Consider the following 13,482-nt stretch of genomic DNA (forward strand, 5'->3'; position numbering starts at 1 on the left):
GGATAAACCGGAAACAAGGAGGGACAGATTACCACGAATAAGCAGTGCAGGCAAAACATCTGTGGATGAGGGAGGTTTGTGTGGCCGGTGTTATTAATGGTGGGTTAAGGTTGGGGGATGTCCAAATTTTTCACCAACAATGTCAATGAAATTGGGAAGTGTTACTATGCACACAGCGTTAATTCGGTGCCAGGTTCCAAGGTTCCACATCACGGGGGAGTTGAGATCACCTGTTTAGTGGTTTTACTCAGTAAGAGCTGAAGTAACCGGACGACTTGTATTAGACGTGTTAATTATGTGACGGTGGGAGATAGATGCTTCAGATGTACAGAATTAACTATATATATATATATATATATATATATATATATATGTGTGTGTGTTGGCTAACCTGTGACACTCCAGGTGTTTGTGGAACTACAAGTCCCAGCATGCTTTGCCAATATATAGCAGCTTATTGCTGGAAGGGTATGCTGGGACTTGTAGTTTCACAACACCTGGAGTGTCACAGGTTATCCAACACTGATATATATATATATATATATATATATATATACACTACACCGCCCCTTTTAAACAGCGCTGCTTATAGACGATGCATGTTGCATATAAACAAGGGGGTCTTGTTTCCCTTAAAACACAGTTATATTTTGCAGCAAACCGCACACTGTGCCATTGTAGATCTAACAAAAACAACCTCTGCCGGGCGTTGAATGGTTTCCTGGTGCTTTGCGGAGGCCTTGTTTCCTTTGCCTATCCAGGTATCCCCTCTCACACTGTCATACCAGGACAAAATGTCCAATTAGAAAAATCCTAGGCCAGCGTGAGACCAGTGGTTGCTGTGGTTACCCAGTTTCCACGGACATGGAATGCTCAGCCGGAGCTGCCAGCAGCCTGAGATTACTCCTTTTTATTACGGAATCCAGTGTGCGTAATAATTTATTAGTACAAGAACAACTGTCTTCATATATCACACTAAGAGACTTGGGGGGGAGCGCACCAGACATTGACGCCACTGAAAATCTATTCCGCAAAGTTCAGTCGTTCCGAGTGCCACGAGAGACATTAAAGGTGCAGATTTAAGTCACTACTTGCAAAAATATATATAAAAAAAAAAGACACCAGCAGGTTCCAACATCTGAACAATTCCGCACAGGATATACCAGGTTCTTAAATCTGTTTTGATGTACGGTCTACACCTAGCTGACAGGAATTTCCAAGTTATCCATCCATGAAGGGAAACAGCTAAACTGCCAGTTACTCTGATATGACAAAAGTAATATTGGCAAATAAACATTTAAAACACATTCCCGTGCTTTTGAGAGGCCTCTTGAAATGGCTTTCAGCTTTGAGTGGAGGCAAATTTTCTTTAAAGTCATCAAGGCGAATAAAATGTAACATTACATCCCATGTGGAACATCTAGAATTAGAGGCAACAAAGCTTGAAAAGAAATAATACACGCTAACTTTGTATTCCTTTCTCGAGTCACTGTAGCAATACAGTATTTTAAGCCACATAGGTTATACTCATATTTGCCAACTCTCCCGGAATGCCCGGGAAACTCCTGAATTCTGGGTAGGTCTCCTGGACTCCCGGGAGAGCTAACAATTCTCCCGCATCTGCCCACTTCCTAGCGATTCGTGGAACCCCGCCCACCTCTACACTTAGACTTCCGGAGGCCAATCGTTAAAGGTTGGCTACTATGGTTATACTGTAAATACCATTTTTGGTGATATAATGACTGAAAAGTGTGGTGAAATAAGCTGGATATACCCTTGTTCCAAAGTGTTCTACACGGTGTATAATTTATATGACACAGGCAGTAAACGAATAAGAGCGTTGACAAAACCAGAATTATCTCCTCTATTACTGAACTGTAATCAGAGATATCTTTACAATCTGCCGTCTGGATGTACTTCAAGATCCACATCTACCCAAATGTCCCGATTTTGGCGGGAAATCCCGGGGCAGCAAAATTGGTGGGGCTTAACAAACAGTGGGTGGAGTGTTACCTAAATGTGTCCATTTTCGGGGTATATGGGCGTGGCTTATTTTGCCCCAATATCGTGATTCTATGGGGTAAATTTATCACGCTGCTGGTTTAAAAATGTGGAGATGTTGCCTATAGCAACCAATCATATTCTAGATGTCATTTTGAAGAATGTGCTAAATGAATGAAAGCTAGAATCTGATTGGTTGTTGGTTGCTATAGGCAACATCTCCACTTTTTCAAACCCGCAGCATGATAAATTTATACCTAAATGTTGGGTGGTATGAAGACCTACAACCATTCACTATATTATTTATAAAACATAGATAATGCTTTTCCTATTAAGTCAATTTAAGTATAAACAAAACCAGAACTAGCTAGACTAGGCTTGCTAAACGTGGAGGTAGGTGGTAAGTTTTCTAAATTTGTATAAGTCTCTGAGTGGCAACACCTCTGTAATCTGTCGTACTTAAGGACATTGTGACATTTCATAGTTTAAGGCCCCGTTCCTAAAGGGGTTAGTTCAATATCAGTTGTTATGCTGCTAGTATTTTGTATAGAAAAAGTTGAACTTACTCTAGAAACTGAGTTATATACTTCCTGCTGCATTTCGACCACCGCCAGGGATTGGTATAAAAATTTAGAGTCGGGGCCATGACGTGTTGCTGGTTTTTCCCGCTCTCTTCTTTGCATTTATTGCTGTCATCGTGTGGCATATTGAATCTGAGAATATAAGGGGAAAATGGGTCATCAACAGTCAAGATGTGCTGCCAGTAGGTTACACGGTCCATAGGCAGCCATTTTGAAGGATGAACCAACATCTATAACTGTGGCCTATCAATTCACTAGGAGCCAATGACATCCCTGGGTCACTCCTCAATGTTGTCACTGGCTTCTAGTGAATTGATAGGTTGCATGTTGATGAATATTGGTTCAGTTTCCAAAATGGCTGCCTCCACTGTGTGTAGGTCATAGTTACCTACTCCCCCGGAATGTCCAAGGGACTCCCATATTTCTGGAAGTCCTCCCGGACTCCCAGGAGAGCAGGGCAACTGCCCGCATCCCGGCCGGTTAGGTAAGGTAAAATGAGGGGGTGGGGCTTGGCGACGTGATTCACGCGTCATCGTGGCCCCGCCCTCTGCTGTTAAAAATGGCTATGACCATTAAGGAGGGCAGGGCCAATGACGCAATTCTCCGAGTCCCGCCCCCACAGGCCCACCTGCCCCCTGGGCCTCCCGGAAACCAAATGGCAAGCATTGGCAAGTATAGTGTAGGTGACATATGTACTTTAAGCAAAAACATTTTGTGAGAACAGAAAAGCAAACTTGTTTTCTACTAATACATGTATGTTCAACCATAAAGTAGAATAATAAAACACTTAATGATCAAATCACTAAACATGGTCAAGGGGGCTTTTGAAATAATAGTGTATCAACTGCTTCTAGAAGCTACGGTGGTAAAGGTCTATAATAATAATTAAGTACAAATAAAATATTGCAAGGTGAACACCTTGGTGTATATGTGTTTTTATACTTTGGGACATGACCCTTAAACCATCATGGATGCTGATTGTATAACGGAAGGGGAAGCAATAAAGTTTTGTTAAAAAAAAAAAAAAAGAATTGGAGAGATTATAGAGAATTATAGAGATCTGTTGTATAGGAAGGTTTATGTTGAAGACAAACATATTTACATGAAACATACACATGTCCAAGCTCATGTGCTATCGTAAACGCCGTGCTCAGTCCGTTGTCTTCACTTATAGAACAGCTTCTGTACTGGTCACACACTGTACCAAGTTCAGCCAGACCTGCCGCAAGTAATGAAGGATCAGTAAAGCAGATATCGCCACGGTCTAATCATTGCAGCAGCATTTGCTAGCTTATAGTTTATGACATGCTTATTAAACTCTGATCTTAATGTGTATATTAATGAACACTTATTGGAAATGTATTTGCACATACTTGAAAGTGCCTGTGGCACTGGTGCTATTACTATCTATGGCACTCATTTATGCAGCCCACACCAAAAAATAATATCTATTATTTTCCCAAAAAGAAGCATATTAGTAAAGTATGGCAATTAAAAAGTATTTTGAATTTTAGTGGACATAAAGTCACTCCACATTAATTCAGTGCAAATGACCTTTACAGGAATATATGCACATTTGGTATGAGCTTATCAGAACTGATAATATTTCAGATAGATCGTTAACTACAGAGCAGGCATATCCTTCTTGTTTATATCAGATTTCCTATCATTTAAGGACACTGCAGGGAACCATTCAGGAACTGACGACGAGATGAAAACATTGCAAACAATCTCATAACTCCTGTCCTGATATAGAAACTTTTGTATGTGTAGTTGTGCAGATTATACAAAACAGTGTTTTAAATGAGATCAACTTATATTTTAAAGTTCAGTGGCTCTTTAACAACACTTGTTTAAATTTATAGTAATAGACTGCAATATATGGTCACTGAATGATTTGCTAGTGGTACAGCGCTTTGGACTGCATTCAATAAGGTTCATTTACTAAAGAAAAAGTGCAAACGCAGCTTTGTGATGTCATACTCTTGTACAAATGCATCTGTTACACAGGTAAACGCATGAACGTGAATTGGGGCATTTGTTGCTAGCTGATTTTTCCATGTTCTCTAAACTGCAGGAGATTGGGCCACATCCTATCATTTCAATGGCATGCATTTTGTACCGTCCAGTTATCCTTTAGGGCAGTGATGGGCAAACTATGGCCCGCGGGCCAGAACCGGCCCACTTAGAGGTTCTATCCGGCCCGCCAATATTTTAAAAAATTTCATTAAAATATGCATAAAATTATTAGGGCCGACCCTGTGTGTCAGAACCTTCATTTTTATGCCTTCCCAGCTATTTCCTCCATTACACTTCATCCTCCTTCCTAAAAGGACACTTCGTATGTCAATCACTCAAACACCTGCCCACCCCCTAATGGCTGAAAGTCATGTGAGAAGAGATGGGCTGGGCCATATACTAAGGCGGATTTCCATAGGCTGCTGTGTTGTCAGTTAGTGGCTCACCAGAAAGACGGATCTGCAACAACCTGCTGAAATAAGTGGTGTCTGTACGATTGCTGCACTTATAGAGGTAACACTGCTATATAACACCCTCCGTCCCATTCAAAACATTTGTATTATATATTTCGATATTTGGGTTTTTTAATAAATTATATTGGCCCGCCTAAAGTTTTTCTTTTTTATTTGGCCCGCTCCTGAAAAAGTTTGCCCATCACTGCTTTAGGGCATACTTGTCTACTCTCCCGGAATTCCTGGGAGGTTCCCAAATTTCGGGGAGTCCTCACGGACTCCCGGAGGAGTAGGCAAAGCTCCCGCATTTGCCAACATTCACGGCATTGAATGAAGGGGGAGGGGCTTAATAGCGTCATTAGGCTCCGCACCCTCCTTGTCACGCAAATCTTAAAAGTTGGCATGTATGCTTTAGGGAGAAAGTGTATTTCAGGACGCAAATTAATCAATGTAAAGAACAATATTAAAATGTAATAAAATAATAAAGTCCTAGGGATAGATTTATCGAGCCTTCTAAACAGGAAAAGTTTAGGTGGCAACCAATCAGATTCCAGCTATTATTTTCTAGAATGTACTAGATACCTGATAACTAGAATCTCATTGGTTGCTCTGGGCAACACCTCCACTTTCGTTTTTAGTGTCATTATTCATTTAACCATAATTAAAGTCAAACTAAGGAGTGGGAGGAAAATGTAAAAGTTTAAGGTAATTAAAAACCCCATTGTTATCAGCAGCGTGCTTACCTGAACGGATATAAAATAAATGCTCATAGGTTTTGATTTGTAAAGAAACCCCTGGTCTGTAAGAACCGGCTAATGCTTCTTAAATCTGAGTTACAAGTTACACTCAATGCTCTCAATTCGTGTTACATATTCTATTCCAATAAAGTAATGAATAGAAACATCTTACCTAAGGTATCACATTTCTCTTGGGCTCTACATATATCCTGTCTGAAAATGAATGGAAAAAAAGGTGCTTTTACTGAAATATTCATCCAAATAAAATGAAACTTCCAGTTCTATCTCTGTCCTTCAACATAAAGATTATTTTACATTTTGACAAAGACGTCTGTTATTTCCATTGGGCTAGAAGAAGTGGGTGAGCGTAACATACATTACTGCCACATGCTAGACTTTCCATACTTTACATCGTAATTCATTAAGCAGTTATTGAGCACATCACAGATCCCAGTAGAACCACAGGACCTCGTCTGTGGGATTAGCAAGTTGACGTAAGTCTCAGTAAATGAAATATCTGCTGGTGACAGTCTGTTAAACTAATTGCTCACCTCATTTATCAGATTTTGCTTCTCCACCTTTGAAAATCTGAAAAGCAGAGCAGCAGCCTGAAGACTAAACTTCCCCGACTTTTCTTGAGCAAAAGTAGGCGGCCTGTTATGCTGCAACTGTTGTGGAACTATAAGTCCCAGCATTCTGGAGAGGAGCGGGTTGCCTACCTCTGTTCCAAATGTATAATCCAGATTATAATCACTGTACTGCTCAGTAGCAAGAATAATGACTTATTATATTGCCTTTGTGCCATATGCAATAAAAGGTTTAAATTGGACTTTTGTTGTAATTATTATGTATAAATGCATTCATTGTATATGCAAACTGTACACAAAAGGTTGTTGGTGGGGCTAGTTGGACCATGGCTTGGTCAATCAACCTTACCGTCAAGGTCGGAAGAGTGCATCATCGAGCCCCCATTGCAAAATTTGGGTAGCGGGCCTGGCAATGGCGTTCTCCCGTCCCAGGCTTGTCACTTTGCTCTCTCACAAAAGAAGGCTCTTTTGTGCATGCGCAGTCCGGTGCACGCGCCCAATGCACACCTGCCACTTAGAGGAGGCCACCGCTTGATTTTTGGAACGGGAACCTCAGGGGGGGAGAGGAGGCAATCCCCCATCACCTCTGAGTCCCGTAACCACTGCACCCCATCTACTGTTACACCCCTGGTATGGTGCACAATATGGTTTTCAAAAGAGTAGATCAAGTGTCATGTTGGTTGGAATGAATTTATCAAGGACCATAGAGGACACGATGGCTCTACCAGTCTTAGGGAGATGAATTAAATGTCCTGAAAACCAAATTCTCTAGAATTCTTCTGTAATAGTGATTTACAGTATACTACACAAGTTTTGGGTTACACATGACTTTATCAGGTGTGATATAGGGTTTCTAGAAAATACCTCATTCATTGTTTTAGGGCTCATCTACCCAAGCGAATACTAATGTTATGTTCCAAGTGATACACTTGAAGTATACTGCTGGTAAGGCATCTTTGGAGAGAAAATCATACAGGTACCATTTTTTTGTGGTTACTTCTGTGCCTTATATTTCACTGCTGATCGTATTGTGCAGACTACATGGCACGGAAGCAGCCACAAGAAAACGGCATCTGAATGATTTTTTCGCAGTTACTTCCGTGCTGCGCAACAGCGTAAATCCTTTGGCGGCAGTATGAAGGTATACTTGCGTCACTTTCTGTTTGCATCACAGTTCTGCTCTAGCGGATGAGCCCTTACAGTCAAAAATCTGAACATCTAACACCACTAAGACAAAACACTTAAATGGTAATTTGCCCCACCTTGTAATAAGCACCGCGGTGTCATGGTGGGAATGGTCATTGTCATCTGGGTGGTTCTGGGATTGTTGCCATATACAAAAGTTTTTTAAAGTGGTTTGAGCATTGTAAGAAATGGATGGACCCTCCTAGCCAGATACAAAACAAAAACAAACATGAAAAACATAACCCACATTCAGAGAAACATTGCATTTGTATGCATTTTCCGTTTATATAAAATAATACGATAAGATAATACGGTACCTGTTCATCGTGGACGACAGCTAACTTAACTATGGCAATATTGATTAAATTTCCAATGCTTGGGTCCTTGTAAATAGAGGCTACCTGCGTGAGACACAAAATTATTCGGCTTGGTCCTTACTATTTCTATTTTTTTAAAAAAAGTATTCATAGTAATTATATAAAACGGACGCTTAGAAGACGTTTCACGTAGGTCATAATTTTGTAGCAATATTGGACCTAGAAAAATCTATTTGACTTTTAATTTATTATTACACCTTTATTTATTTAATCAAATAGTGTATATATAACATATTTGCCATAACTTAAAGCAACCAATCAGATATTAGCTTTCATCTGTTGGCTAAACTTAGCTGCTAAACGTTGATATCTGATTGGCTGTTACGAGATACAGAACATCATTGGTCGTCATTGATTGGATGTTCAAATCTTGTAAGCATGCTGTACGAGTCAAAATTAAACTTACGGCAGTGAAATTAATGTGGTCCAGAAGCTACTTCATTAATTAATTGAATAAATTGTTTTTGACCTTCATGTCAGCACTTTAATGGACATTACTTGAAAGAATTACTTTTCTTAAAATAAATTTTAAATATATATTTGGTTCCTACTTCTGATAAAAAAAAAAGGCTATCATTCATTCTGCCATAATGCATTCTGACATTTTTCATAAACTCAGCACCAGCGGCGTGGTGCACTGGACTCCCACTCATGTTAATTAATTGAAATGTCCAGGTTGTCTGTTTAGAATTAGTTATGAAAAGTCATACTTATGCATAAGTTTCTGTTATATTGCTAACTAGTGCAGAAAACATCTGTGACATTGTGGTTTCATGGTGGGTTAAGTGCTTTTGCTACACTATCCATCAAACCATCTGGGGGACATAAACATTGCATAATGCTTCATGTGTCTGCCCGTTTAAATAAATGGCTAATGACATCAGGAAACCGTAGACTGTGCAGCAATGTAAGCCACCATATGGGGGCGCTATTGCTTAAGGACACTGAGGATGCATTTAAAAGAGGCCAGGAAGTTTGGAATATACATTAGAAATGTTCATTTCACACAAGGGTATATATTATTTCACAAAGGTAACCTTAAATCTCTTTTATAATTCCATGTGTGACTGCTCAGTCTTGCAAGGTAGAATGAAACGATCCATAGATCTCCAGTGGCCACATTATCATGGCAAATAGCAGTGTTTGTGTCTATTTTACCAAATGCTAACTATTGAACAAGTCATGGGGTTGCGCTAGTTTTATTCAGTACTGGCACGTGAAATCGTGGCCACACCTAAAAATTTGCCAGCCAGCCCCCGATATCAGCAGCAACATTTTTGGCCACTGCATAACTAATCCTGCATTGGTTTACAGAAGTTCTTGAAAGCTAATTCCACCCAGAACTAGATATTCAGTTTTGGGTGGAACAGAGATAAAATGAAATATCAAGGGGTATATTTACTAAACTGCGGGTTTGAAAAAGTGGAGATGTTGCCTATAGCGACCAATCAGATTCTAGTTGTCATTTTGTAGAATGCACTAAATAAATGAAAGCTAGAATTTGATTGGTTGCTATAGGCAACATTTCCACTTTTCCAAACCCTCAGTTTAGTAAATCTAGCCCCAAATGTTAATTACCTGCACTCTGTCAGGATCCCATTTGTATCTAAATCTCAAAATAGAGATCTACATGAAACTTCTTTGGGGTTGTCAAAGCCCCTCCCCCTGTGAATTTGTCATTTGCATAAATTGGACGTTCACGGGGCAGAGGTATACAATTCTTGTCTTAGAGGCCTAGAGCAGGGGTCAGGGTACTTTTTTACCTTTTACCCCCAAATATATTTAGATACGCCGACGTTACCCCCTTGATCTGAAAGGAAGGAAATCATATATTATTAATGATTGGAATTCAAAATTTTATTGAATCTATTAAAAATTTCTTTGAAAGCTTCAACTTCAAAACTTCAGGTTTTGGAGAAATGATGTTGCTTCATTTTTGATACGAGAGCATTAATATTGGGGCATTTTGATGTCAGAGCAATTTGGATACAGTCTTCAGCATCCAATCGATTTCTCTGCTTTGCTTTTATGTTCGTTAGAGTGGAAAATCCTTGTTCGCAAAGGTAGGTTGTTGCAAACGGCAGCAACTTTTTGACTGCCTCCTCATGTGCCATTTTGGATGCCTTTGCAGCTGTTGACATCCAAAAATATGACAGATCTGCTTTGTTTTCAAATGCAATATGTGCTTCATTATTGCATCGAAGCTCAAGAAGTGCATCTGCCAACCCTTGAGGCTCTTCTGGTACAACAGCAATTTCACATTTAAAGGGGTCTACAATCCAACTGACAGCATGTGAATCGGCAGCATTACCCCCAGGAATTTCATTTTTACCCCATTTGGGGTAATTTACCCCTGTTCCCTGACCACTGGCCTAGAGGATCACCTGCTCTAAAGTATTAGACACATCAGGACCCGACAGAGCTCAGGTAAGAAACATTTGATATTTCATTTTATCTCCCTTAATTCAAACCATTACTACATGTTTAGTTTTAGTCAAAATTACGATTTAATTTTGTGTCAGATTAAATCCAGCTTTCTGCAGTGCATTGTGCATGTATGATTAATCACTAGCTCTTCCCCTCTATTGATATGATCCACTGTGCCTCCATGTTTCTGTGGATCAGCGCTATAGACAATTCTGCACTACTCCTTTTTCACTCTTTCAAAAGAACCGTTTAACTGAAGTATTCCACACATAAACGTCACTTTTACAGATTTCTCATGGCAAAGATGATTACAGATTGAATCTAAATAAATACTACCTTTTGTTAGTTATCACACACATTATAAGTGTCCGGTTTTCTTAATAGACAGGAAGTGATGCAAGCAAAAATGAGATACTTACTATGGACATTAGCGTTAAAACATAATGCTGGAGATTAGCACCGTGATATTCAACCATCTTGTTGTCAGCAACTACCATCACTTCAACATACCGAGGATAGGACAGAAACCGCTTTGTTCTTCTTAGAGTACGTGTTGCATTGATCTTATCACTATGATCATATGAGGGTTCCTGGTTTGATAATTGCCTCTTTCTTGGGTTTTCTGACAACATTCGGTTTAGTCCCTGTGGAGTTCCCCTCTTCCTGTGTTTGACTGGATTATATTTTTGACCTGTGGTGAGATTTTAAAAAGAGACACCGTAAAATGAGGAAATTCCAGAACCCATAATACCTGTACATATCATTAGTTGTACTTCCTTGGATTACTATATACAACCATATTTACTGAGCTATTTGCACACTACTGATCCCTCAATCTGGAATGAGAATCTAAGGCCCTAAGGGTTATTAAGAAATGTTTCCTGGCAGCAATGAGACCTGTAATGAAATAAGTTGCAATCATGGGCAGAATGGAACCATTCTGCATCAGCTGAAATAGTGGTTTATTCATTCCTTATTTAAGGTAGGATATATATAATCAGGTGCTTAGACAGAAGCTAGTATGCAGTCTATATCATCCAACATTATAAGATTCAAATATAGCCGTTTCTAGGACAATAAAACAATTCCCTCTGGTAAGATAGTAAAGGAACGGAAGCTGTAAAGTAATTCCTTACACTGAAGTTGCTAAGCTGACAACAGCAGAATAGTGTATTAAATTATCTACTGCAGAAGCACACGGTTATTTCTACTTGTAAAAGCAACACCTTAATAGATATATGGGGTAAATAATTACCTTGTGTAAATGGTAATCATTCTAGAAAACACCATAGGCTTCTGTGACTATATATAAAAGCTACAGGTCAAGAGATTTTTTTTATGTCACGGAACGCAAAGGTTACATCTAATATATTAACAGTCTATGTGGGGGAGTCCTTATACACATTTTCTTAATAAATGTTGAAGAGTTTAAATGGAAATCAACAATTATACATATATTTACTACATCATACATATACAAATATGACTTGATCACTTAAGAAAAATAAAACACACTTAAATAATATCTGCATTTTCAAAATACAGCCAACAACAAATGCCTAAGGATGAAAAAGGAAGTAATTATACTCTTTTCCTAAGAGCTAGTTTCCTGGAACAATAAATATATGTACATTATTTCTATGGCTAATTGTAGCAATGTAAACAATGCATAATAAAATACAAAAACATTTTCTAGTAGAATAAAAATAGAAATTGGTAAAAATACACACACCTCCAGGCCCTTAGGAAGAAAAGGTTGTCGCAAACAATATGTTACATTATTGTGTATAGTAAACATTATTGTGATACAATTATACTGCAACATACAACAACATGGTTGTGATTATACTTTTTAGATTTTTTTTTTAAGTAAAAGTATACTTTAAAAAGTTATACCCCATTCATACTGCACCAAAATCCCGGGTTTTTGCCGGGGCGAGCTCAAACGACCCAGGTCTTGGTGCTGTATGAATGGTACAAGTCAAAAATCCCGGGTCTAAAAACCCGGGTCTTCAACCCGGGATTTATCGAGGGGTAATTCCCGGGTCGGACCCGGGTTGCCTGCACTATGAATGGTGCAACCCGGGTTGCACAGAAAACAAGCTGATTGGCTGTCTGCCTGTCTCTGGAGGATGATGTCGTTTGCATCATCTTTATGCGTCAAAAAAACAGTCACCTTTCAATGACATCACCATTTTTCAGCCAATGAAAACTGCTCTGGTGATGACTCCCACAGACTTGTGCAGTATGAATGGGGTCAACCCGGGAAATTCCCGGGTCCGAGGTACAGTATGAATGGTGTTTCTGAGCTGGGACGCTCCGAGCCCCGGCAAAAACCCGGTTTGAAAAACCCGGGATATTGCCGGGGCGGCAGTATGAAAGCGGTATAACTAGGGGTGAATGGGGATATAGGAGAAAATATAAAGCTGGCTATGACAGATGACAGAAGCTGCATACAAGAAGGTTTGTAGATTTCACCACCCAGTATAAACCTATTAAGGAGAACTATAAATGATGAACATCTATGGCAGGGATAGGCCAACTGCGGCTCTCCAGGTGTTGTGAAACTACAAGTCCCAGCATGCTTTGCCAGTAGATACCCAGCTGATAGGTGGCAAGGCATGCTGGGATTTGTAGTTTCATAACACCTGGAGAGCCACAGGTTGCCTACCCCTGATCTATGGGAACATATTTGCAGTGATTTTCAGATGTGAGCATTACCGACATAATCTCTGTGGATAAATCACCAGTGTAAGACAAGCCTTATTGAGGAGCAGACGATGTGAAGAAGGCATCCATTCCCTTGCTCTTGGCTAATGCAGGTGTGTTCCTCTTCCAGCTCCCTCTGGGGTAGATTTATCAAACTTTCTAAAAAAAAGGAAAAGTGAAGGTGTTGCCCCTAGCAACCAATCAGATTCTAGCTATCATTTTCTAGAATGTACTGGACAAATGAGAGGTAGAATCTGATTGGTTGTTATGGGCAACACCTCCACTTTTCCTTTTTAGAAGGTTTGATATATTTACCTTTATTCAGCTACTCCAAGCACTCTGATACGACCACAGACATACAAACTTACATACCCCACCTACTAAACATACAATAATACACCTTCAAG

General features: G+C 39.5%; 1 protein-coding gene across 4 annotated transcripts in view; it reads right to left on the reverse strand.

Moving 5' to 3' along the window:
• Positions 1–13,482, reverse strand: part of ADAMTS9 (ADAM metallopeptidase with thrombospondin type 1 motif 9) — a 197,544-nt gene that overhangs the window by 143,520 nt on the left and 40,542 nt on the right. For all 4 annotated transcript variants that reach the window (XR_012678594.1, XM_075183375.1, XM_075183374.1 and 1 more), the window contains 6 exons: positions 10,786–11,057; positions 7,880–7,963; positions 7,640–7,764; positions 5,963–6,003; positions 3,696–3,801; positions 2,568–2,714 (listed from right to left, as the gene is read on the reverse strand). Coding sequence is in view for 3 of the 4 variants with exons in the window: in XM_075183375.1 (XP_075039476.1) it covers positions 2,568–2,714; positions 3,696–3,801; positions 5,963–6,003; positions 7,640–7,764; positions 7,880–7,963; positions 10,786–11,057 (775 nt within the window). In the remaining variant the exon portion in view is untranslated. The remainder of the gene's footprint in view (positions 1–2,567; positions 2,715–3,695; positions 3,802–5,962; positions 6,004–7,639; positions 7,765–7,879; positions 7,964–10,785; positions 11,058–13,482) is intronic.

Source organism: Mixophyes fleayi, chromosome 8, assembly GCF_038048845.1.
Source record: "Mixophyes fleayi isolate aMixFle1 chromosome 8, aMixFle1.hap1, whole genome shotgun sequence".
NCBI lineage: Eukaryota > Metazoa > Chordata > Amphibia > Anura > Limnodynastidae > Mixophyes > Mixophyes fleayi.